The following is a 26,727-nucleotide window of genomic DNA, read 5'->3' as shown; positions in this document are numbered from 1 at the left end:
CTCAGCGCTCAGTGTGATCTGTCACAGCTCTGAGGAACGGACCAATCAGCGCCGCCATACAGCTACGGCAGCCGCCGGGTATAATCCGGTGTGAAGGGGGAGGGGAGCGGCGATGCCGGCCACAGTGCTGAGTACATTGTACGGATATTCCCCGCATTTCTACATCGCCGTGGTTCTAATCTGCTTCCTGGTCACCTGCGGCCTAGTGCTGGGCTGGTGAGTCACAGCCTGGTGTCATCTGAGACCTGAGAACTCCTTCCCCTGTGAAATGTATACAATGTGTGTAGCTGTGTGTCTGACAACTGCGCCGTACCTCAGACAACCGATTTGTACGTCCAACAACCGCGCCGTACGACCGACAACCGTCCCGTACATCCGATCCGACAACCGTCCCGTACATCCGACAACCGTCCCATACATCCGACAACCGTCCCGTACATCCGACAACCGCGCCGTACCTCTGACAACCGTCCCATACATCCGACAACCGTCCCATACATCCGACAACCGTCCCATACATCCGACAACCGTCCCGTACATCCGACAACTGTCCCGTACATCCGACAACCGCGCCGTACCTCTGACAACCGTCCCATACATCCGACAACCGTCCCATACATCCGACAACCGTCCCGTACATCCGACAACCGTCCCATACATCCGACAACCGTCCCGTACATCCGACAACCGCGCCGTACCTCTGACAACCGTCCCATACATCCGACAACCGTCCCATACATCCGACAACCGTCCCATACATCCGACAACCGTCCCGTACATCCGACAACTGTCCCGTACATCCGACAACCGCGCCGTACCTCTGACAACCGTCCCATACATCCGACAACCGTCCCATACATCCGACAACCGTCCCATACATCCGACAACCGTCCCATACATCCGACAACCGTCCGTACATCCGACAACCTCGCCGTACCTCCGACAACCGTCCTGTACATCCGACAACCGCGCCGTACCTCCGACAACTGTCCCGTACATCCGACAACCGCGCCGTACCTCCGACAACCGTCCCGTACATCCGACAACCGTCCCGTACATCCGACAACCGTCCCGTACATCCGACAACCGCGCCGTACCTCCGACAACCGTCCCGTACATCAGACAACCGTCCAGTACAGCCGACAACCGTCCCATACAGCCGACAACCGTCCCGTACACCTGACAACCGTCCCGTACATCCGACAACCGCGCCATACCTCCGACAACCGTCCCGTACATCCGACAACCGCGCCGTACATCCGACAACCGTCCCATACATCCGACAACCTGCGCCCTACATCCGACAACCGTCCCGTACATCCGACAACCGTCCCGTACAGCCGGCAACCGTCCCATACATCCGACAACCGCGCCGTACCTCCGACAACCGTCCCGTACATCCGACAACCGTCCCGTACAGCCGACAACCGTCCCATACATCCGACAACCGTCCCATACATCCGACAACCGTCCCATACAGCCGACAACCGTCCCATACAGCCGACAACCGTCCCGTACATCCGACAACCGTCCCGTACATCCGACAACCGTCCCGTACATCCGACAACCGTCCCATACATCCGACAACCGTCCCATACAGCCGACAACCGTCCTGTACATCCGACAACTGTCCCGTACATCCGACAACCGTCCCGTACAGCCGACAACCGTCCCGTACATCCGACAACTGTCCCGTACATCCGACAACCGTCCCGTACATCCGACAACCGTCCCGTACATCCGACAACCGCGCCGCACCTCCGACAACCGTCCCGTACATCAGACAACCGTCCAGTACAGCCGACAACCGTCCCATACAGCCGACAACCGTCCCGTACATCCGACAACCGTCCGTACATCCGACAACCGCGCCGTACCTCCGACAACTGTCCCGTACATCCGACAACCGCGCCGTACCTCCGACAACCGTCCCGTACATCAGACAACCGTCCAGTACAGCCGACAACCGTCCCATACAGCCGACAACCGTCCCGTACATCCGACAACCGTCCGTACATCCGACAACCGCACCGTACCTCCGACAACCGTCCCGTACATCCGACAACCGCGCCGTACCTCCGACAACCGTCCCGTACATCCGACAACCGCGCCGTACCTCCGACAACCGTCCCGTACATCAGACAACCGTCCCGTACAGCCGACAACCGTCCCATACAGCCGACAACCGTCCCGTACATCCGACAACCGTCCGTACATCCGACACCCGCGCCGTACCTCCGACAACTGTCCCGTACATCCAACAACCGCGCCGTACCTCCGACAACCGTCCCGTACATCCGACGACCGTCCCGTACATCCGACAACCGTCCCGTACATCCGACAACCGTCCCGTACATCCGACGACCGTCCCGTACCTCCGACAACTGTCCCGTACATCCGACAACCGCGCCGTACCTCCGACAACTGTCCCGTACATCCGACAACCGCGCCGTACCTCCGACAACCGTCCCGTACATCCGACAACCGCGCCGTACCTCCGACAACCGTCCTATACATCCGACAACCGTCCCATACCTCCGACAACCGTCCCGTACATCCGACAACCGTCCCATACATCCGACAACCGTCCCATACATCCGACAACCGTCCCGTACATCCGACAACCGTCCCGTACATCCGACAACCGTCCCGTACATCCGACAACCGTCCCGTACATCCGACAACTGTCCCGTACATCCGACAACCGTCCCGTACATCCGACAACCGTCCCGTACATCCGACAACCGCGCCGTACCTCCGACAACCGTCCCGTACATCAGACAACCGTCCAGTACAGCCGACAACCGTCCCGTACATCCGACAACCGCTCCGTACATCCGACAACCGTCCCGTACATCCGACAACCACGCTGTACGTCTGACAACTGTCCCGTACATCCGACAACCGCGCCGTACCTCCGACAACCGTCCCGTACATCCGACAACCGTCCCGTACATCCGACAACCGCGCCGTACATCCGACAACCGTCCCATACATCCGACAACCGCGCCGTAAGTCCGACAACCGCGCCGTACGTCCGACAACCACGCCGTACATCCGACAACCACACTGTACATCCAACAACAGCGCCGTACGTCCGACAACTGTCCCATACTTCCGACAACCGCGCCGTACGTCCAACAACCACGCTGTTGTTCCGTCAACTGTCCCATGCATCCGAAAACCGTGCCGTACCTCCGACAACCGTCCCATACATCCAACAACCGCGGCGGACGTCCAATAACCGCGCCGTACCTCCGACAACCGCACCGTACATCCGACAACCGCGCCGTACGTCTGACAACCGCGCCGTACGTCCGACAACCGCACGGTACCTTCAACAACTGCGCCGTACGTCCGACAACCGCGCCGTACATCCAACAACCGAGCCGTAGATCCGACAACCGCACGGTAACTCCGACAACTGCGCCGAACGTCCGACAACCGTCCCATACCTCCGACAACCGCGCCGTACGTCCGACAACTGTCCCATACATCCAACAACTGCGGCGTACGTCCAATAACCGCGCCGTACCTCCGACAACCGCACCGTACATCCGACAACCGCGCCGTACGTCTGACAACCGCGCCGTACGTCTGACAACCGCGCCATACGTCTGACAACCGCGCCGTACGTCCGACAACCGCACGGTACCTCCGACAACTGCGCCGTACGTCCGACAACCACGCCGTACGTCCGACAACCGCGCCGTACATCCGACAACCGCACGGTAACTCCGACAACTGCGCCGAACGTCCGACAACCGCGCCGTACGTCCGACAACTGTCCCATACATCCGAAAACCGCGCCGTACCTCCGACAACCGTCCCATACATCCGACAACCGCGGCGTACGTCCAATAACCGCGCCGTACCTCAGACAACCGCACCGTACATCTGACAACCGCACCGTACGTCCGACAACTGACCCATACATCTGACAACCGCACGGTACCTCCGACAACTGCGCCGAACGTCCGTCAACTGTCCCACACCATTTATAGATCTCACCCAGAGGTGGAATGTATTCTCTCTGTTTCCTTCCCTTCCTTTCTCCTGACTCCACCCAGACCTAGAAATTGACCTGTTGGTGTTGGTTTTGGATTTGGATTTGGATTTGGGGAGGAAAGTCAGTGAGAATCTCCTCGGCCTTCACTCAGCTGTCACTCCTCATCCTGTATTTTACCTCATTATTATATCAGCTCCATCTAGTGGCTGTAATGCAGAAATACCACAATCAGGAAAATAGAGGATTATAGCCACCAGATGGCGCTGGCAATCATAGGAAATAAATATATTAGTAAACAACACAAGGATTGTTTGTGACAGCGGATTCAATGTTGTCAGACACCGACCCTTCCAGTCTGATCACATGACTGCATGAAAAAATAAACTGAAAGTCTTTTATTTACTTCTTACTCCTTCCAGGTTCGGCGTGGACGTTCCGGTCATCCTGAGGAATTCCGATGACTCCGCCTCCAATACTTTCCTGTCCAGAAAGCGAATGGTACAAGTGAAGAACCCCTTCGGGCTGGAGATTGTGAACCCCGATACCGCCAACATAACATGTGAGTGATTAATGCTGGACTCAAAATATTCCAGCTCCATGTCCTCCACCGGCCTCTTCTCCGTGTCCTCCACCGGCCTCTGCTCCGTGTCCTCCACCGACCTCTGCTCCGTGTCCTCCACCGGCCTCTGCTCCGTGTCCTCCACCGATATCTGCTTTCTGTCCTCCACCGGCCTCTGCTCCGTGTCCTCCACCGACCTCTGCTCCGTGTCCTCCACCAACCTCTGCTCCGTGTCCTCCACCGATATCTGCTTTCTGTCCTCCACCGGCCTCTGCTCCGTGTCCTCCACCGATATCTGCTTTCTGTCCTCCACCGGCCTCTGCTCCGTGTCCTCCACCGACCTCTGCTCCGTGTCCTCCACCAACCTCTGCTCCGTGTCCTCCACCGATATCTGCTTTCTGTCCTCCACCGGCCTCTGCTCCGTGTCCTCCACCAACCTCTGCTCCGTGTCCTCCACCGATATCTGCTTTCTGTCCTCCACCGGCCTCTGCTCCGTGTCCTCCACCGACCTCTGCTCCGTGTCCTCCACCAACCTCTGCTCCGTGTCCTCCACCGATATCTGCTTTCTGTCCTCCACCGGCCTCTGCTCCGTGTCCTCCACCGGCCTCTGCTCCGTGTCCTCCACCGGCCTCTGCTCCGTGTCCTCCACCGGCCTCTGCTCCGTGTCCTCCACCGACCTCTGCTCCGTGTCCTCCACCGACCTCTGCTCCGTGTCCTCCACCGACCTCTGCTTTCTGTCCTCCACCGGCCTCTGCTCCGTGTCCTCCACCGGCCTCTGCTGAGATCCCTTCAGCGGCCTCTGCTCCCTGTCCTCCACCGGCCTCTGCTCCATGCCCTCCACCGGCCTCTGCTCCGTGCCCTCCACCGGCTTCTGCTCCCTGTCCTCCATCGGCCTCTGCTCCCTGTCCTCTACCGGCCTCTGCTCAGTTCCCTCTAGCGGCCTCTGCTCCCTGTCCTCCACCGGCTTCTGCTCCCTGTCCTCCACCGGCCTCTGCTCCGTGTCCTTCACCGGCCTCTGCTCCGTGTCCTCCACCGGCCTCTGCTTCCTGTCCTCCACCGGCCTCTGCTTCCTGTCCTCCACCGGCCTCTGCTCAGTTCCCTCCACCGGCCTCTGCCGCCTATCCTCCACCGGCCTCTGCTCCGTGTCCTCCACCAGCCTCTACTCCCTGTCGTCCTCCGGCCTCTCAGTTCCCTCCACCGACCTCTCCTCAGTGCCCTCCACCGGCCTCTATTCAGTGTCCTCCACCCCCTCTGCCAATCCCTCCACCGGCCTCTGCTCAGTGCCCTCCACCGACCTCTTTTCTGTATCCTCCACCGGCCTCTGCTCAGTGCCCTCCACCCCTCTCTCCCAGTTCCTCCTTTGGCCTCCATGGCCTCCACCCTTCTCTTCCAATCCCTCCACTGGCCTCCACTCAGTATCCTTCACACATAGCCAGCAGGAGAGACAAATCTTTTCATCAGGAAAAAACTGCCAATAGAATAATTACCAGCATCAGTCCTCCCACTTCCTCTGAGCCCAGGTCATCCTGGACCCGCCCCCAGCCTGTGACTGGACAGTGAAAATATAAGCGGCACAGCAATGCGCTCAGCTCTCTGTCACTCTGATCTCTTCTCCTATCAGCATGCTTCCTGTCAGCACATGAACTGATTGGCTCATTATGCTGCTTCTCCCTCTCACACTCCAGCTCTGCTGTACTAGAAGAGGTTTATACCGGCTCACATTCAGGGACCTTCACTGATCAGCGCTAGTAAAAGAAAACATTCTTAGTTGGCAGGAGTGGGCGGCGGTCCCAGCGGTGTGCACTGCAGCTCACTGATAAAGTTTTCTTTGTTTTGTCTGCAGCGGGAGTGACGTTGCGGCCTCATTGCCTGGAGGAGACCACCCTGACCGTTTACTGGGGCTGCAGCGTGCAGAAGGTGCAGGAGGTCCTACAGAGACATGCCTACCGCTTCCTGATAATGACCCCCGGAGCCCTGGAGGAGACGCTGAACAACCAATACCAGCACAGGGAGCAGCATCTGTATCCTTCATCTGTACCCCCGTCTCTGTCTCAGATATTTCCCCCGTCTTGTCCCCCCTTCCCCCGTGACAGAAAAAGGGATCCATCAGTTCCAGGTTGCTTTTCACAAGTACTGTGCCACTAATTCCACCATCTCACCACCAGGGGGCAGTATATAGTCAGTAATTGAATGCTAGTCTATTAAAAAGAGAGTTTATTTTCATGGTGAAGACCGATTTTACAGCACAGAGTAGATAGAGCTATGGGGGGCAACTCTCTAATGTGACTCCCATCACCGAAGAGCCACACATAATAGTGGCGTACTAGAGAAGACGGTCAGAGACTGCAGAAACGCTACAGAAGATGATCAGAGACTGCAGACATAGTACAGGAGACGGTCAGAGACGGCAGAAACTCTACAGAAGATGGTCAGAGACTGCAGACATAGTACAGGAGATGGTCAGAGAATGCAGACATAGTACAGGAGATGGTCAGAGAATGCAGACATGGTACAGGGGACAGTCAGAGAGTGCAGACATACTACAGGAGACGGTCAGAGACTGCAGACATGGTACAGGAGACGGTCAGAGACTGCAGACATAGTACAGGAGATGGTCAGAGAATGCAGACCTGGTACAGGGGACAGTCAGAGATTGCAGACATAGTACAGGAGACGGTCAGAGACTGCAGACATACTACAGGAGATGGTCAGAGACTACAGACATAGTACAGGAGACGGTCAGAGACTGCAGACATAGTACAGGAGAAGGTCAGAGACTGCAGACATAGTACAGGAGAAGGTCAGAGACTACAGACATAGTACAGGAGATGGTCAGAGACTGCAGACATAGTACAGGAGAAGGTCAGAGACTGCAGACATAGTACAGGAGATGGTCAGAGACTGCAGACATAGTAAAGGAGACGGTCAGAGACTGCAGACCTACTACAGGAGATGGTCAGAGACTGCAGACATAGTACAGGAGACAGTCAGAGACTGCAGACATACTACAGGAGACGGTCAGAGAGTGCAGACACAGTACAGGAGACAGTCAGACTGCAGACATAGTACAGGAGATGGTCAGAGACTGCAGACCTACAAGAGAGAGTCAGAGACTAGGATCAACTGCGGGTATAGGATTGTGTATATGGGATTTTATGGTCGGGTTTTCTTTGTTTTTTATTGGTTGAGCCAGACGGACTTGTGTCTTTTTTCAACCTGACTATGTAATAGGATACAGGAGACTGTTAGAGACTGCAGACATAGTACAGGAGAGGGTCAGAGACTGCAGACATAGTACAGGAGATGGTCAGAGACTACAGACATAGTACAGGAGACGGTCAGAGACTGCAGACATAGTACAGGAGATGGTCAGAGACTACAGACATAGTACAGGAGACGGTCAGAGACTGCAGACATAGTACAGGAGACGGTCAGAGACTGCAGACATAGTACAGGAGACGGTCAGAGACTGCAGACATAGTACAGGAGAAGGTCAGAGACTGCAGACATAGTACAGGAGACGGTCAGAGACTGCAGACATAGTACAGGAGACGGTCAGAGACTGCAGACATAGTACAGGAGATGGACAGAGGACTGCAGCCCATGGTCCCCACCCTAGCATACTTACCAATGTTCTGGTTCCAGATGCCAGGACACTGTTAATCACTTACTGCTTTCCAGGTGAGCTTGCCCACTTTATGGGTTGTGCCACGCAGACCCCGCCTCTAAATATGTGGGGACCGCCTATTATACCCAATTTGCAGACTGGTTCCACCGATTCCTACAGATTGCCTTTCTGAATTGTTGCACGTTTTTTGGAATTCCAATACAGCTGATGCTGTGATCCCGGGACACGGCATTGACGGGACAGAGGGCCAAGACTGTCCCAGCAAATCCGGTGTGCCCTCATCATACAATCAGAGTGGTGCCAGTTTTGGTAATCGCCAGTTACCTACTTAATAAGGTTTTTGGGTTGTTTCCGGAATTTTGAGCACCTTTTAAAAATGTTCAGACTTCGGAGAGGGAGAGTCAGCACTGCCAGACAACCAGGACATTTTACTGCAATATTTACCTTCAATCGAGAGATTTCCCCTTTTTGTTGCTGCCTGTCTGGTGACCAGCATCATTCCACTCACTTTCTTAAAGCCAAGGTAGTCCCGGATGAGCCCCCATACTTTAACTGGACAGTGAAAGGAGAAGCAGTATGAATGGCTCCTATCAGCGTGCCTTTTATCAGTACTTGAACTAATTGGCTACTTGTGCTGCTTCGCTTTCTTTCAGTGTGTTCTGTTTACAGAAGTTGATACCAAGACAAATTCGGCATCATTCAGCCTGCTTCCTCGGAACCCAGGTAATCCCGGACAAGCCCCCATAATTTGACTGGACAGTAAAAGGAGAAGCAGTATGAATGGCTCCTATCAGCGTGCCTTTTATCAGTACTTGAACTAATTGGCTACTTGTGCTGCTTCGCTTTCTTTCAGTGTGTTCTGTTACAGAAGTTGATACCAAGACAAATTTGGCATCCTTCAACCTGCTTCCTCTGAACCCAGGTAATCCCGGACAAGCCCCCATAATTTGACTGGACAGTAAAAGGAGAAGCAGCACAGTGAAGAGCTCATCATCTCTCTGTCATTCTGCTCTCCCCTCATACCAGCTTGTTCCTTGTTAGCACATAAATTGATTGCCTCCATGTGCTGCTTCTCCCTATCCCTGTCTGAGCTCTGCTGCACAGGGACGCAAAAGTTGATACCAGGTCTCATTCCTTTCTTGCAGTCTTTGTCTTTTTACCTGTTGTGGCTCTTCTATCTCTCAAGGAATACCTGGGTACAAGTGGAGCCCCTCAGGATCTGCTCTATGATGCCGGCCATCAAACCCCCCCCCCCCCCCCCATTCTCTCCCCAGCACCTTGCTTTCCTTAGCTCATCTATTTAGTGTCCAGAAAGAAAGCAAAGAAGAAATTCTGGTCCAGCTGCCAGAGGACAACAAGATCGAGGATTTTGGCGCTGTTCCCCGCACTCGTTATCCACTTATAGCTCTGCTGACATTGTCCCATGCGGATGACCGGGAGTTATATCCCATTGTGAGTAACGCACTTCATTCTGTTTATGAGAGGACAGCATAGCCACCATTATTGACCCTTTCACTGCCAGGGCCATTTTGGGGGATTTTTTGGGCATGTGTTTAAAAAAAATTTTTATAAAACACCCAAACATTCTGAATTTTTAGAAAGCAGACACCCTGGGCCGCCAATGAAGGGGGGGGGGTAGCACCGGGCCTCCTGTGGGTAGCCCGGGCACAAGGGGCCCAGACAGCACGGAGATCGGTGCGCAGGGGGTGGGACAATTTCAGAATAATGCACTGTGTCTGTGTCTCTCCCTCCAGCAGCTTAAAGTCGGTTTCTTCCTCACTCCCTCCCACCAGCTTTCAGCTGCTGAAGGGAGAGACACAGACACAGTGCATCGTTCTATAATCTGGCCCACACCCCCCCACACTGATCCCTTTCCATTTGCTGCCCACACCTGGCCCCCCTTGGCCTGACCCCCCCCTCCCCACAGTGCTGCCGGTTTCTCTCTCCCACCGGCTGCTGGGGGCACACAGAGTGGGGGAAGGGGCCAGTAAAAATGTATAGGGGTGCCGAGCGAGAGGGGCTGCCCACATCTGATTCCCTCCTGTGTGCCTGCCCCCCCCTCGCCCCCACTAATGCACAAATGGAGAGTGGGGGGAAGGGGCCAGTAAAACTGTATGGGGGGGCGAATCAGATGTGGGCAGCAAATAGAAGGGGATCAGGGTGGAGAGGGGGGTGGAGGAAATTTATATAACGATGCATTTTGTCTGTGTCTCTCCCTCCAGCAGCTGAAAGCTGGTTTCTTCCTCTCTCCCTCACGTCGGCTTTCAGCTTCTGGAGGGAGAGACACAGACAGTGCATCATTCTATAATTTCCCCCACACCCCACCCCCCTCTCTCCCCCCCACACTGATCCCCTTCTATTTGCTGCCCACATCTGATTCCTTCCTGTGGGCCTGCCCCCTCTGGTTTCCGTCTTTCCTCAGCTGCTGGGGGCACACACACGGATGGAGAGTGGGGGGAAGGGGCCAGTAAAAATGTAGCTTACCTGCCCCTTCTTTTTCCAAATTGGACACAGTGAGTGATTGGTAGGGATTGCTCCTGTGTCCATTCATAACTGAGCATAGCAAACTGTGTTTACTATGCTTCAGTTTATGAATGAAGAGGAGCCTCTGTGTTCTGTTCAGGTAGGCTGTACGGGGCTTCATGATTTCTAATGGCAATGGCAGCCCTACCCTGGAGAATGAAATGGTGGTAGTCCCAATTTTATATGTCACATGGCATTAGTGCAACATTTCAGTAAAAAATACACTACACTTCAGTTTTGAACACACAAATGCCATATATTACCTAATTTGTTGGGAAGAAATAAAAGTTTAGATTGGGCTGAGTAAATAAATACCCAACATGCCAAGGCTTAAAACTTTCTGCATCTGTGATACGGCAACAGACTTTGGTATCCTAAATTTTCCACAGGTGATGCTTCAAGAGCTCATGTAGGTCATCAGTTTAGATGTACAGTGAGGGAAAAAAGTATGTGAACCCCTGCTGATTTTGTACGTTTGACTGACAAAGAAATGATCAGTCTATAATTTTATTGGTCGGTTTATTTTACCAGTGAGAGACGGAATAACAACAAAAATATCCAGAAAAACGCATTTCAAAAAAGTTATAAATTTTGATTTGCATTTTAATGAGTGAAATAAGCATTTGATCCCCGACCAATCAGCAAGATTTCTGGCTCCCAGGTGTCTTCTATACAGGTAATGAGCTGAGATTAGGAGGATTCTCTTAAAGGGAGTGCTCCTAATCTCAGCTTGTTACCTGTATAGAAGACACCTGTCCACAGAATCAATCAATCAATCAGATTCCAATCTCTCCACCATGGCCAAGACCAAAGAGCTGTCCAAGGATGTCAGGGAGAAGATTGTAGACCTACACAAGGCTGGAATGGCTACAAGACCATCGCCAAGCAGCTTGGTGAGAGGGTGACAACAGTAGGTGCAATTATTCTGGGTCCCAGGTGTCTTCCATACAGGTAACAAGCTGAGATTAGGAGGATTCTCTTATAGGGAGTTCTCCTAATCTCAGCTTGTTACCTGTATAAAAGACACCTGTCCACAGAATCAATCAGATTCCAATCTCTCCACCATGGCCAAGACCAAAGAGCTGTCCAAGGATGTCAGGGAGAAGATTGTAGACCTACTCAAGGCTGGAATGGCTACAAGACCATCGCCAGGCAGCTTGGTGAGAGGGTGACTGTCAGGGTGCCAGGAAACCAGACCACACGGAGATGCAAGTACAATAAAGCAGTTTATTGGAGCAAACAACAATAAATACACAGCAAGAGTGAGGAAGTGAGAGAAGGAACAAGCCGGGGTCAAGTCCAGAAGCGAGTAGTCATCCAAGCCGGGGTCAAGTCAAGATGCGGGTTGTCTACCAATGCGGGGTCGTCTACCAATGTGAGGTCGTCTACCAATGCGGGGTCGTCTGCTGATGCAGGTTCGAGAGCCAGGAGAGTCGTCAGCCAAGCCAAGTCATACACGTCTTGGAGGACAAACACAAGGGCAAGGACTGCAACCCATCAGGTGATAGATATAGTCAGGTGTGCAACATCATCACTGTGCGACACCCAGGCAGCAGGCAAGTGATGATGCAATCAGAGTTTATAAGAGGCAGCAGTCTGCACATGTCCAAGATGGCTGCCAACAGGAGGGCAAGGAAAGACCTTGACAGTGACAACAGTTGGTGCGATTATTGCCAAATGGAAGAAACAGAAAATAACTGTCAGTCTCCCTCAGTCTGGGGCTCCATGGAAGATCTCACCTCGTGGAGGTTCAATGATGATGGAGAACGGTGAGGAATCAGCCCAGAACTACACGGGAGAATCTTCTCAATGATCTCAGCTGGGACCATCGTCACCAAGAAAACAATTAGTAACACACTACGCCGCGAGGGACTGAAATATTGCAGCGCCCGCAAGGTCCCCCTGCTCAAGAAATCACATGTACAGCCCATCTGAAGATTGCTGATGAACGTCTGAATGATTCAGAGGAGAACTGGGAGAAAATGTTGTGTTCAGATGAGACTAAAATCCAGCTCTTTGGCATCAACTCAACTTGCCATCTTTGTAGGAGGAAGAATGCTGCCTGTGGCCCCAAGAATACCTTCCCCCACCGTCACACGTGGAGGTGGAAACATTTTGCTTTGGGGACGTTTTTCTGGTAAGGGGACAGGAGAACTTCACCGCATCAAAGGGACGATGGACGGGGCCATGTACCATCAAATTTTGTGTGAGATCCTCCTTCCCTCAGCCTGGGCATTGAAAATGGGTCATGGATGGGTCTTCCAGAATGACAATGACCCAAAACACATGGCCAAGGCAACAAAAGAGTGGCTCAAGAAGAAGCACATTAAGGTCCTGGAGTGGCCTAGTCAGTCTCCAGACCTTCATCCTATAGAAAATATGTGGAGGGAGCTGAAGGTTGGAGTTACCAAACGTCGGCCTCAAAACCTCAATAACTTGGAGAGGATCTGCAAAGAAGAGTGGGAGAAAATCCCTCCTTAGATGTGTGCAAACCTGGAGGCCAACTACAAGAAACATCTGACCTCTGTGATTGCCAACAAGGCAAGTTTACTGCCCCTCAGACTTTAGGGGGGTCGGACTGTGGCCAGTGGGAGTAGAAAAGTCCCGACCTCAGTGGGAAAGACATTGCCCCACCTGTGGTGTCAGAGGAAGGAATAGTGCCTCATCATTGGTGTCAGTGGGAGGAATAGTGTCCCATCATTGGTGTCAGTGGGAGGAATAGTGCCCCATCATTGGTGTCAGAGGAAGGAATAGTGCCCCATCATTGGTGTCAGAGGAAGGAATAGTGCCTCATCATTGGTGTCATAGGGCATAATTCCTCCCAATCTTTGGTGTCTCTCACTGGTCTCAGTGGGGAGGGCAATTATTCCCCATTATTGGTATAAGTGAATGAAATCGTGCCCCAAGGGCCCAATCTGGCCCCTGGGCCGCAGTTTGGAGACCACTGACTTAGACAAAAGGTGATGGGAAAGTTATCACCAGAAACAGAAGTGAAGTTTTCAAATGGGGACACCAGTTCTTGTTTCAACACGTGTGCAGAGAGCAGAGCTGTGGGAGGGATGCAGGAGGCTCCGCCTACTACAGAAAACGACAGGAGGGGGCGGAGACCAAACCAGTCCTTTTGCACAAGGAGAGAGAGCAGAACTCTGGGAGAGGCCCAGCAGACTCCACCCACTACAGGAGGGGGCAGAAACAAGACCAATCACCCTGCACAAGGAGAAAGCAGAGCTGTGGGAGGAGCCCATCAGGCTCCACCCACTGCAGGATGGGGCAGAAACAAGACCAGTTATCCTACACAAGGAGAAAGCAGAGCTGTGGGAGGGGACCAACAAGCTCAACCCACAAAAAGAACTACAGGAGGGGGCGGAGACAAGACCAGTCCCCCTGCACTAAGAGAGTAGAGCTGTGGGAGGGTCCCAGCAGGCTCCACCCACCACAGTAAATTACGGGAGGAGGCAAAGACCAGACCAGTCACCCTGCACAAGGAAAGAGCAGAGCTGTGGGAGGTGCCCAGCAGATCCCACCCACTATAGCAGGGGGCAGAGATTAAGACTAGCTACCCTGCACAAGTAGAAAGCAGAGCTGTGGAAGGGGCCCAGCAGGCTCCACCCAATACTTAAAAACTATAGGAGGGGGGCGGAGACAAGACCAGTCTCCCTGCACTAAGAGAGAGGAGAGCTGTGCGGAGGGTCTCAGCAGGCTCCACCCACCACAGGAAACTACAAGAAGGGGGCAGAGACCAGACCAGTCACCCAGCACAAGGAGAGAGCAGAGCTGTGGGAGGTGCCCAGCAGACTCCACTCACTACAGCAGGGGCGGAGACCAATACTAGCTACCCGGCACAAGTAGAGAGCAGAGCTGTTGAAGGGGCCCAGCAGGCTCCACCCACTACAGAAAAGGAGGGGGGCGGAGACAAGACCAGTTCCCCCTGCAGTGGGCGGTCTTTATTACAGGAAGTCTCGCACTGGATGACTGCACAGATATGGAAGATTCTAGAAGTCACATGACCGATGGATTTATTATCCCCGAGTTCAGATTCAAACTTTTTTTTATTCTTTGCAGTGCTGTGTCATGGCGGCTCCACCAACCTCTCATATTGTCTTACAATTATTCCTCTTATAAAAGTGAACCCCTCCCCCCGGCTCGGAATTAGGGGCTGATGACCTGGATGGTGGAGATGAAGGAAGTCCCCTCTAGTAAGGACAATATTCTCAGTCATGCTGCATTTGCATTGTGGGGGAAGAAGGGGGAGATTCGGAGAACACCCCCCCCCCCCTTTTGTTATCTTCTTCTCCTTGTTTTATCTGGATGGAGATCAGTGGGCTGCGGTTTGTTTCTCCCGGATCAGATATCACCTCGCAGATATAAAGGGAAGCCCCTGACTCCACGGATTTCTTTATAGGATTTCACAACTACTTCCAGAAAGTCCCGGCCTTTCCTACGCATGCTGACAGCTTTGTATTTAGAGCGCACCTGTCACCCCGCCGAGGAGGGAGAGCGAGCCGGGCCAAGAATATATATATATACAGAACACTGCCAAACAAAGGGGACCACTCTACTGAATGGATAGGCTGCATTCTCAGTGATGTCATCGCTCTCTAGTGATTGGATAGGCTGCATTCTCAGTGATGTCATCGCTCTCTAGTGAAGGGATAGGCTGCATTCTCAGTGATGTCACCGCTCTCTACTGAATGGATAGGCTGCATTCTCAGTGATGTCACCGCTCTCTAGTGAATGGATAGGCTGCATTCTCAGTGATGTCATCGCTCTCTAGTGAATGGATAGGCTGCATTCTCAGTGATGTCACCGCTCTCTAGTGAATGGATAGGCTGCATTCTCTGTGATGTCACCGCTCTCTAGTGATTGGATAGGCTGCATTCTCAGTGATGTCACCGCTCTCTAGTGAATGGATAGGCTGCATTCTCAGTGATGTCACCGCTCTCTAGTGAATGGATAGGCTGCATTCTCAGTGATGTCACTGCTCTCTAGTGAAGGGATAGGCTGCATTCTCAGTGATGTCATCGCTCTCTAGTGAAGGGATAGGCAGCATTCTCAGTGATGTCACCGCTCTCTAGTGAATGGATAGGCTGCATTCTCAGTGATGTCACTGCTCTCTAGTGAAGGGATAGGCTGCATTCTCAGTGATGTCATCGCTCTCTAGTGAATGGATAGGCTGCATTCTCAGTGATGTCATCGCTCTCTAGTGAATGGATAGGCTGCATTCTCAGTGATGTCATCGCTCTCTAGTGAAGGGATAGGCTGCATTCTCAGTGATGTCACCGCTCTCTACTGAATGGATAGGCTGCATTCTCAGTGATGTCATCGCTCTCTAGTGATTGGATAGGCTGCATTCTCAGTGATGTCACCGCTCTCTAGTGAATGGATAGGCTGCATTCTCAGTGATGTCATCGCTCTCTAGTGAATGGATAGGCTGCATTCTCAGTGATGTCACCGCTCTCTAGTGAATGGATAGGCTGCATTCTCAGTGATGTCACCGCTCTCTAGTGAATGGATAGGCAGCATTCTCAGTGATGTCACCGCTCTCTAGTGATTGGATAGGCTGCATTCTCAGTGATGTCACCGCTCTCTAGTGAATGGATAGGCTGCATTCTCAGTGATGTCACTGCTCTCTAGTGAAGGGATAGGCAGCATTCTCAGTGATGTCACCGCTCTCTAGTGAATGGATAGGCTGCATTCTCAGTGATGTCACTGCTCTCTAGTGAAGGGATAGGCAGCATTCTCAGTGATGTCACCGCTCTCTAGTGATTGGATAGGCTGCATTCTCAGTGATGTCACCGCTCTCTAGTGAATGGATAGGCTGCATTCTCAGTGATGTCACCGCTCTCTAGTGATTGGATAGGCTGCATTCTCAGTGATGTCACCGCTCTCTAGTGATTGGATAGGCTGCATTCTCAGTGATGTCACTGCTCTCTAGTGAAGGGATAGGCAGCATTCTCAGTGATGTCACCGCTCTCTAGTGATTGGATAGGCTGCATTCTCAGTGATGTCACCGCTCTCTAGTGAATGGATAGGCTGCATTCTCAGTGATGTCACCGCTCTCTAGTGATTGGATAGGCTGCATTCTCAGTGATGTCACCGCTCTCTAGTGATTGGATAGGCTGCATTCTCTGTGATGTCACCGCTCTCTAGTGATTGGATAGGCTGCATTCTCAGTGATGTCACCGCTCTCTAGTGATTGGATAGGCTGCATTCTCAGTGATGTCACCGCTCTCTAGTGAATGGATAGGCTGCATTCTCAGTGATGTCACCGCTCTCTAGTGAAGGGATAGGCAGCATTCTCAGTGATGTCACCGCTCTCTAGTGATTGGATAGGCTGCATTCTCTGTGATGTCACCGCTCTCTAGTGAATGGATAGGCTGCATTCTCTGTGATGTCACCGCTCTCTAGTGAATGGATAGGCAGCATTCTCAGTGATGTCACCGCTCTCTAGTGATTGGATAGGCTGCATTCTCAGTGATATTTTTGGTTTGTAGAGGTGACATGACATACAGTCCCAGATGAGTCGCCCACCCCGACTCAGACATCTTACTCATGACTATACCAGGCAGGAAATTTGCTGTCGGGTTACGGGTCGGAGTTGTACGGTCAGTTTACTGGCAGAGGGATCCCGGCTCACAGTCACTCTCTTGTAAATGGAAAACATGGGTTATTCTGGTCAGATGAACACGGCAGACTGGGAATGACCTCCATGTGATATTCACTGAAGAGCTACCTAATTTCCTGTCGCTGATCAGAAAAAAAGGTTGTGTCAGCAGAATGCCAAATTCCTCGCTGATCTTCTGAGTATCGCATATCAGGAACTCCATGGAGCTTTCTACCCCCAACAACATTATTATTATTATTAACCACTTCATGGACCTGAAGGGAAATCTGCACTGCTGGGACAGTAAAGAGCCATGGAAGGGCTGATACACCTTTCCTGGAGAAACCGCTGCTCCAGGCTTCCTTCAGTATCAATTGTGGTCAGCAGCCTAGACAATGGGTCACATGATCTCTGCCAGAGGAGAGGATGAGCCTGAATTATCCTCATCTGTGGTCACGTGACGGGCACTGTGCTAATCTCCATCCCAGCAATGGGTGGTAATATTGGAGTATCAGTCTGCCATAAAGTCCTAAGCCGGCCCATTAGATTTAGTGCCAGGAGGTAAAGCTGGAGAGCCGTCAATAACCAAAGATCAGTTCCAGTTAGTTCTTCTCTGACACTAAGCCGGTAGTGATCCACCGATATCGTTTACCGATATTTTGGTCATCGCATATCGGTATCTGCCAAAATTTTCGGACATTTAAAAATTTTTTATGTTTTTATTTTTACACGGATACTGTTGAGGAGGGATCTGGGGGGTCTAAAAGAACCCAAACCTTTCCTCTGCACTTAAAAGCATTCAAAATGCCAAGTTTGGCTGTTTTGATTGCTGTCATTTTTTTGAATCTGGCGCCGAGTACCTGGAAGTGAGGTCACTCATGAAATCACTTCCGGGTTTTTGCATGGAGACCCAAACAGAGCCGAATGCGGCTTTGATCGGGTCTTCGGCGGCCGTGCTGGCTGGTGGGACAGGAGACCCGGGCGACCGCGGAAGGCGGCGGGAGGGGGGACGACGTCCCCTCCCTGTAATGACAGCCGAGCGGCTTCTCAGCCTCATCGGTTGTCATTACAAGACAGCTGACCGTCGGCTATGGACACCGGTACCGGGGTGATGCCTCTAGCTGCAGACATCACTCCGGTACAAGCACTTTCCCGAAATATCGGTAACCTCCGGGGCCGATTCCAATATATCAGGGAAAGTGCATATCTGCCCTCAATATATCGGCAATATCGGTAACCTCCGGGGGGCGATTCCAATATATCGGGGAAAGTGCATACCGGCCCTCAATATATCGGCAATATCAGTAACCTCCGGGGCCGATTCCGATATAGGGGAAAGTGCAGATCGGCCCTCAATATATCGGTAACCTCCGGGGCCGATTCCAATATATCAGGGAAAGTGCATATCTGCCCTCAATATATCGGCAATATCGGTAACCTCCGGGGGGCGATTCCAATATATCGGGGAAAGTGCATATCTGCCCTCAATATATCGGCAATATCGGTAACCTCCGGGGGCCGATTCCAATATATCAGGGAAAGTGCATATCTGCCCTCAATATATCGGCAATATCGGTAACCTCCGGGGGCGATTCCAATATATCGGGGAAAGTGCATACCGGCCCTCAATATATCGGCAATATCAGTAACCTCCGGGGCTGATTCCGATATATCGGGGAAAGTGCAGATCGGCCCTCAATATATCGGCAATATCAGTAACCTCCAGGGCTGATTCCAATATATCGGGGAAAGTGCATACCGGCCCTCGATATATCAGCTTTGCCGATTATCGGTTGATCCCTACAAGCCAGGCATCGGAATCGAATCTGAGATCTGGAATCAGGGTCACTGTGTGGAAGCAGTGGTCTCTCTGCAGAGGTCCACCCATTTCTGTGTAAAACCTCTGCAGCCAGCAAAGCTCAGCGTGTGTGTGGGTCTTTCCCCTGCATGAGCCCCCACCATGTTTCCTGGGCTCCGTGGTCATCTCTTTCTGGTAAAACGTCACTTCTGGGTCCTGGTGTCACATTCCCCAGCCAGTATGGAGGGGTGGGGGAGGTGGGGGATTAGAAGAAGCTACTGAAGCACAGTCTGTGCTTCATTGGAGGACAGGTGAGACAGTGGTGCTTTTTAGATGCGGATGTTGCACCCAAAAAAACCTGTTATTAAAAAAATGATCACATAGGGGGGGGGGGGGGTTTGTTGTTACCTATGTGATAAAAAATTAAGTTTAGTGAAAAAAAGTGTAAAAAAGATTTAAGTCCCCCCCCCCCCCACATGCATGCATGTACCAGCCTAAACACACGTGTCACCTATGAAAAATATAGGGCAGGGGTGTCAAACTAAATTTAATCTCGGGCCACATCAGCATTATGGTTGCCCTCAAAGGGCCGGTTATATCTGTAAGATTAGATTTTCAGAGCACCCCACACCCCCCTTACACCCTTACATGAGATGTCAAGAGCCCCCCCCCCCCCCAACCATCAGAAGTCAAGAGTCACCCACCCTTCCTTACGTCACAATGCACCCCCTTACCTTGTGCTGCTGCCAGAATGGATCTCGGAGGAAGAAAATACAGGGTCTGGAGGAGGACCTAAGGAGGGATGGAGTCAGCTTCCAGAGTCTGATGAATGCTGAGACCAGGGGAGGCAGAGAAAAGGTGGTGTTGCGGCTGCACAGAGAGGTGCAGGATCTGTAAGGGCAGTTCTGACCGACTCTCTGCTGCGGACTGCTGTGACAGGGGGGTGGGCAAAGACGAACCTTTCTGCAGTTGCACAGAGAAGCGCTGGATCTGGCAAAGGAGTTCCATCCTCTCTGCTGCCTACTACTGAGACAATGTGGGGGCAGAGACGGGGGTGCTGCAGCTGCAGGAGTGGTGCGAGGGCCACATGAAATGGCCTGGAGGGGGGCCGCATTCGCCCCGTGGGCCTTGTGTTTGACACTTGTGATATAGGGTATAGATGTTTATCTCTGTTTTTTGGGCTCACAAAATTATAAGCTTTGACATGTTTGGTATCTATTTAATAATCGCTTATATTTTACTGAAAATTGGGTAATATATTGCGTTCGTGTGCCCTAAAACTCACTTTAGTGTATCTTTTTTTTTTTTTTTTTTTTTTTTTTAGTAAAATGTTGCATTTTATAAACCGTTGCACTAATTATACGTGCCATCCAAAAATTGGAACTGCCCCTCTTTTATTCTCCGGGGTCTCTGCTTTCAGGAAGTAGATCATGTTTTGGGGGTTTTAACTAATCTACTCTAAAATGATTTTTTAAACGTGTAACAAAACACAATAACAGCTCTGGCAGTGAAAGAGTTAAAAGTCCTAATTTTATTTATTTATTGTTTTTTTTGTCTTTTGTTTGAACTTGATGGATTTTTTTTTTTTTTGGGCTGTATTTTGTAACGAAGTAACCAATATGAAATGTGGAAATGGCCGATGTCGGATCGTCCCGCACTGCAGAGGAAGGATCTCCGTGTTTTGGGGCGTCAGATATGGAAGTGGTTAAAAATAATATATATAATATTTTGGGGTCTAAGTAATTTCGTAGCAAAAAATACTGATTGTTACATATAAACAGAAAATGTCAGAAAAGGGGGGTCTGGAAGTGGGTAAAACGGCAGCCGTGTCTTGTGTGTGTGCCCCCCCCCCTCCCCATGTGACCAGTGCTGTATTCTGGCTAGGCCTGACAAGGCCCAGGCCTAGGGTGGCACTTTGCAGGGAGGGCAGCAAAAAAGCCCCTTCCCCGCCTCCACCTGAGACTGTATTGACCACTGGTTGCTAGAGCCGCCTGGCACCTAGCAACCAGTGACATCGCTCTCTCTCTCTCTCTCCTCCCTCCGGTCTCTCTCTCTCTCCTCCCTCCGGTCTCTCTCTCTCTCTCTCTCCTCCCTCCGGTCTCTCTCTCTCTCTCTCCTCCCTCCGGTCTCTCTCTCTCCTCCCTCCGGCCTCTCTCTCTCCTCCCTCCGGTCTCTCTCTCTCCTCCCTCCGGTCTCTCTCTCTCTCTCCTCCCTCCTGGTCTCTCTCTCTCTCTCCTCCCTCTGGTCTCTCTCTCCTCTCTCTCTCCTCCCTCTCTCTCCTCCCTCATCTCTCTCTCTCCTCCCTCATCTCTCTCCTCCCTCCGGTCTCTCTCCTCCCTCCGGTCTCTCTCTCTCTCCTCCCTCCGGTCTCTCTCTCCTCCCTCTCTCTCCTCCCTCATCTCTCTCTCTCCTCCCTCCGGTCTCTCTCTCCTCCCTCTCTCTCCTCCCTCATCTCTCTCTCTCCTCCCTCCGGTCTCTCTCCTCCCTCCGGTCTCTCTCTCTCCTCTCTCCGGTCTCTCTCTCTCCCGTCTCTTTCTCCTCCCTCCCCCCTCTCTCTCCTCCCTCCCCCCTCTCTCTTCTCCCTCGCCTCTCTCTCTCCTCCCTCACCTCTCTCTCTCTCTCTCTCCTCCTTCACCTCTCTCTCACCCCCCTCTCTCTCACTTTCCTCCCTCTTCTCTCTCTTTCCCTCGCCTCTCTCTCTCCCCCCCCTCTCTCTCTCTCCTCCCTCTCCCCCCTCTCTCTTCTCCCTCGCCTATCTCTCTCTCTCCTCCCTCACCCCCTCTCTCTCTCTCTCTCCCCCCTCTCTCTCTCTCTCCCCCCTCTCTCTCCTCCCTCCCCCCTCTCTCTTCTCCCTTGCCTCTCTCTCTCCTCCCTCACCTCTCTCTCTCTCTCTCCTTCACCTCTCTCTCACCCCCCTCTCTCTCTCTTTCCCTCCCCCTCTCTCTCTTTCCCTCCCCCCTCTCTCTCTTTCCCTCCCCCCTCTCTCTCTTTCACTTGTCTCTCTCTCTCTCTCCTCCCTCTCCCCTCTCTCTCCTCCCTCCATCCCTCCCCTCTCTCTCCCCCCTCTCTCTCTCCTCTCCCCCCCACTCACTCACCTCCCCCCTCTCTCTCACCCCCACCCCCTCTCACCCCCCTCTCGTGAGATTTCAGGGGTTCATGCTGGGATTTGCAGTCCTTCAATTTTGTAGGGAGTCACATCCGTTAAATAGGAAATAGCAAATTTACATAGCAGGGGGATGGGGGGCGCCCAAATTTTAGTGTTGCCTAGGGCAGCACAAAACCAAAATGCACCACTGCATGTGACCCGCTGTCTGCTCTTCCAGGTCTCCATGCTGAGTGTTATCCATGTCCCGGACAGAAGTTACAATCTCCCCTGCAGGATCCTCTATCAGTATCTTCTCACCGCGCAGGGACAGTTCTATGACCTGAAGGTAAAATGCTTTCCGGGAAAAGCCGGATCCTTTGTTGCCGTGTTCCGACTTGTGAAATACACAAAGTATCGCAGCGAGGAGCCGCCAAATTCCAGGCAGATAGAAAAGGACGACATTGAAAGCCCAGTGAAAGCTTCATTCACACTACGACTCCCAAAGTTGTGCCGACTATGGAGTGTGACTTTGGGGGGGGGGGGGAGTGCGGCTTGGATACGACTTTGGCTTTGACCAGTGATAATGGAGAGCTGTTACATTGTATAACATTCAGATGCGACTTTCATGCAACTGTTGAGGGTTAGCATAGAAGTCTATGGCCCTTAAGTTGCATGAAAGTCGGACCAAAGTACTACATGAACTCCTGTGAAGTGGCTGCGACTTTAAGTCGCACATCTATGAATGCTTATCATTGGAAAACACGAGGAAGGGCTTGTCATGTGACTTTGGTGTAAAAAGTTGCATGATAAGTCGCACAAGTGTGAATGGAGCCTAAACTCTCCGCCCATTTCAGGTGCATCACAAAAGATGTGCCGGGTCTTACAGTTCTTTAGAAGCAGCTACAGCCTGAGTATAATGGCCAATCTCCTGCCAGCCTGATACAGAGAAGGAGCATTGCACATTGGGTGGAAGCAGTGGTCTCTCAGCAGAGGTCTGACATTCCCCTTTCTAATAAGCAAAGTGCACACTCACTGCTGATTGGGGAGCTCTGGCTGTAACTCAGCATGGGGCCATTTCCCACCTCTACAGAGAGACCACTGCTTTCCAACATACAGCAAGAGTCCCTTTCTGTGTGGAAGCAGTGGTCTCTCAGCAGAGGTCTGACATTCCCCTTTCCAATAAGCAAAGTGCACACTCCCTGCCAATTGGAGAGTTCTGTATGGGACTTGGCAAGGCAGCATGTCACACCTCTGCAGAGAGACCACTGCTTCCCCATAGAGAGCAACAGTCCTTCTCAATGTGAATGCAGTGGTCTCTCAGCAGAGATCTGACATTCCCCTTTCCAATAATCAAAGTGCACGCTCCCTGCTGATTGGGGAGCTCTGGCTGTAACTCAGCAAGGGGGCACTTTGGACCTTTGCAGAGAGACCACTGCTTCCCCATAGAGAGCAAGAGTCCTTCTCAATGTGGAAGCAGTGGTCTCTCTGCAGAGGTGTGATATGCCGCTTTCTAAAAAGCAAAGTGCACACTCCCTGCCAATTAGGGAGCTCTGTATGGGACTCAGCAAGGGGCATATTGGACGTTTTGCAGAGAGACCACTGCTTCCCGATAGAGAGCAAGAGTCCTTCTCAATGTGGAAGCAGTGGTCTCTCTGCAGAGGTGTGATATGCTGCTTTCTAAAAAGAAAAGTGCACACTCCCTGCCAATGGGGGAGTTCTGTATGGGACTCAGCAAGGCAGCATGTCACACCTCTGCAGAGAGACCACTGCTTCCCCATAGAGAGCAAGAGTCCTTTTCTGTGTGGAAGCAGTGGTCTCTCAGTAGAGGTCTGACATTCCCCTTTGCAATAATCAAAGGGTACGCTCCCTACTGATTGGGGAGTTCTGACTGGGATTCAGCATGGGGCATGTTGGACCCTTACAGAGAGACCACTGCTTCCCAACAAAGAGCAAGAGTCATCCTCTGCACCATGCTGGCAGGGGACCGGCTTCTGTACTCTGAGTGTGGCTGTTTTGTAAGGAAAATCTTGAGCAGAATTTACGAAGACTGGAGCAGCTGTGCATGGCAACCAATCAGCTTCTGTCTTTTATTGTCAAAGCTTAACTGAACAAGCTGAAGTTAGAAGCTGATTGGTTACTCGGCACATTGGCTGCCCCCTGTTATTATCTGTAAAGCAGCATACTCAGAGGGGGAGGGTCAGCACTGAAAGCCAATCAGACTCTGCTGCATTGCACATGTGTTGAGTGCTGACCTCCCCAGTCTGCTCCTGTCCAGTTACAGACGGAGGCGGCCCCCGGATCAGGATCTATTGATAACTGCAGTGCAGAGAGGTAGAGGATCTGGCTGTGCTGTCTGTTAGGTGTGTCTGGATCACAAGGCTGGCCAAACTGAATTAGAAATTCTTTGGCAAGGAAACTCCGTTTTATGTGACTCCATACAGTGCCTTGCAAAAGTATTTGGCCCCCTTGAACTTTTTGACCTATTGCCACATTTCAGGCTTCAAACATAAAGATATAAAACTGTAATTTTTTGTGAAGAATCAACAACAAGTGGGACACAATCATGAAGTGGAACGAAATTTATTGGATATTTCAAACTTTTTTAACAAATAAAAAACTGAAAAATTGAGCGTGCAAAATTATTCAGCCCCCTTAAGTTAATACTTTGTAGCGCCACCTTTTGCTGTGATTACAGCTGTAAGTGGCTTGGGGTATGTCTCTATCAGTTTTGCACATCGAGAGACTGAAATTTTTGCCCATTCCTCCTTGCAAAACAGCTCGAGCTCAGTGAGGTTGGATGGAGAGCGTTTGTGAACAGCAGTTTTCAGGTCTGGACTTTGACTTGGCCATTCTAACACCTGGATATGTTTATTTGTCAACCATTCCATTGTAGATTTTGCTTTATGTTTTGGATCATTGTCTTGTTGGAAGACAAATCTCCGTCCCAGTCTCAGGTCTTTTGCAGACTCCATCAGGTTTTCTTCCAGAATGGTCCTGTATTTGGCTCCATCCATCTTCCCATCAATTTTAACCATCTTCCCTGTCCCTGCTGAAGAAAAGCAGGCCCAAACCATGATGCTGCCACCACCATGTTTCACAGTGGGGATGGTGTGTTCAGGGTGATGAGCTGTGTTGCTTTTACACCAAACATAACGTTTTGCATTGTTGCCAAAAAGTTTGATTTTGGTTTCCTCTGACCAGAGCACCTTCTTCCACATGTTTGGTGTCTCCCAGGTGGCTTGTGGCAAACTTTAAACGACACTTTTTATGGATATCTTTAAGAAATGGCTTTCTTCTTGCCACTCTTCCATAAAGGCCAGATTTGTGCAGTATACGACTGATTGTTGTCCTATGGACAGAGTCTCCCACCTCAGCTGTAGATCTCTGCAGTTCATCCAGAGTGATCATGGGCCTCTTGGCTGCATCTCTGATCAGTCTTCTCCTTGTATGAGCTGAATGTTTAGAGGGACGGCCAGGTCTTCGTAGATTTGCAGTGGTCTGATACTCCTTCCATTTCAATGTTATCGCTTGCACAATGCTCCTTGGGATGTTTAAAGCTTGGGAAATCTTTTTGTATCCAAATCCGGCTTTAAACTTCTCCACAACAGTATCTCGGACCTGCCTGGTGTGTTCCTTGTTCTTCATGATGCTCTCTGCGCTTTAAACGGACCTCTGAGACTATCACAGTGCAGGTGCATTTATACAGAGACTTGATTACACACAGGTGGATTCTATTTATCATCATTAGTCATTTAGGTCAACATTGGATCATTCAGAGATCCTCACTGAACTTCTGGAGAGAGTTTGCTGCACTGAAAATTGTAATCGCAGCAAAAGGTGGCGCTACAAAGTATTAACTTAAGGGGGCTGAATAATTTTGCACGCCCAATTTTTCAGTTTTTTATTTGTTAAAAAAAGTTTGAAATATCCAATAAATTGCGTTCCACTTCATGATTGTGTCCCACTTGTTGTTGATTCTTCACAAAAAATTACAGTTTTATATCTTTATGTTTGAAGCCTGAAATGTGGCAAAAGGTCGCAAAGTTCAAGGGGGGCCGAATACTTTCGCAATACACTGTATTGCCGGCAGTTGTTAGCTTGTACTGTGTTGGTATTCAGTGTGATGAATGTTCTGTTTCTTGTCGTTTTTAGCAACTTTATATGTCTACAAGCGAGCAGAGGGCGGATCCTGCGGAGGCCGAGGGGAGCCGGGACAGTTCCAGCGATAAGGAGCTTCTGCAGAGGTTGGGGCTGTCCGAGGAAGAGGAGGAGGAGGAGGAGGGGGGGATGCAGGACGGCAGGGGGAAGGACTGCGTTGTCTGTCAGAATGACACGGTGAACTGGGTGCTCCTGCCCTGCCGCCACGTCTGCCTGTGTGACGGCTGCCTGACGCGTTTCCAGCACTGCCCCATATGCCGGCAATTTGTACAAGAAACCTTCCCACTGCGCAGCAGAACACCGCCAACCGGGTGAGGACCCCCGAGCCTGGACCATGGAACCGCGCCCAGTCCTATCACATCC

General features: G+C 51.6%; 1 protein-coding gene across 1 annotated transcript; it reads left to right on the top strand.

The window, feature by feature from the left end:
• The first annotated feature begins 91 nt into the window (after positions 1 to 91).
• CGRRF1 (cell growth regulator with ring finger domain 1) lies at positions 92 to 26,727 on the top strand. The gene is made up of 6 exons (XM_082275383.1): positions 92 to 216; positions 4,429 to 4,568; positions 6,412 to 6,589; positions 9,501 to 9,648; positions 22,445 to 22,552; positions 26,359 to 26,727. Exons 1-6 carry the CDS (start codon positions 113 to 115, stop codon positions 26,677 to 26,679), a joined length of 999 nt encoding a protein of 332 aa, XP_082131509.1. The 5' UTR covers positions 92 to 112; the 3' UTR covers positions 26,680 to 26,727.

Source organism: Pelophylax lessonae, assembly GCF_965119305.1.
Source record: "Pelophylax lessonae genome assembly, chromosome: 13".
NCBI classification, from domain to species: domain Eukaryota; kingdom Metazoa; phylum Chordata; class Amphibia; order Anura; family Ranidae; genus Pelophylax; species Pelophylax lessonae.
This window is presented reverse-complemented; position numbering and strand designations above follow the sequence as displayed.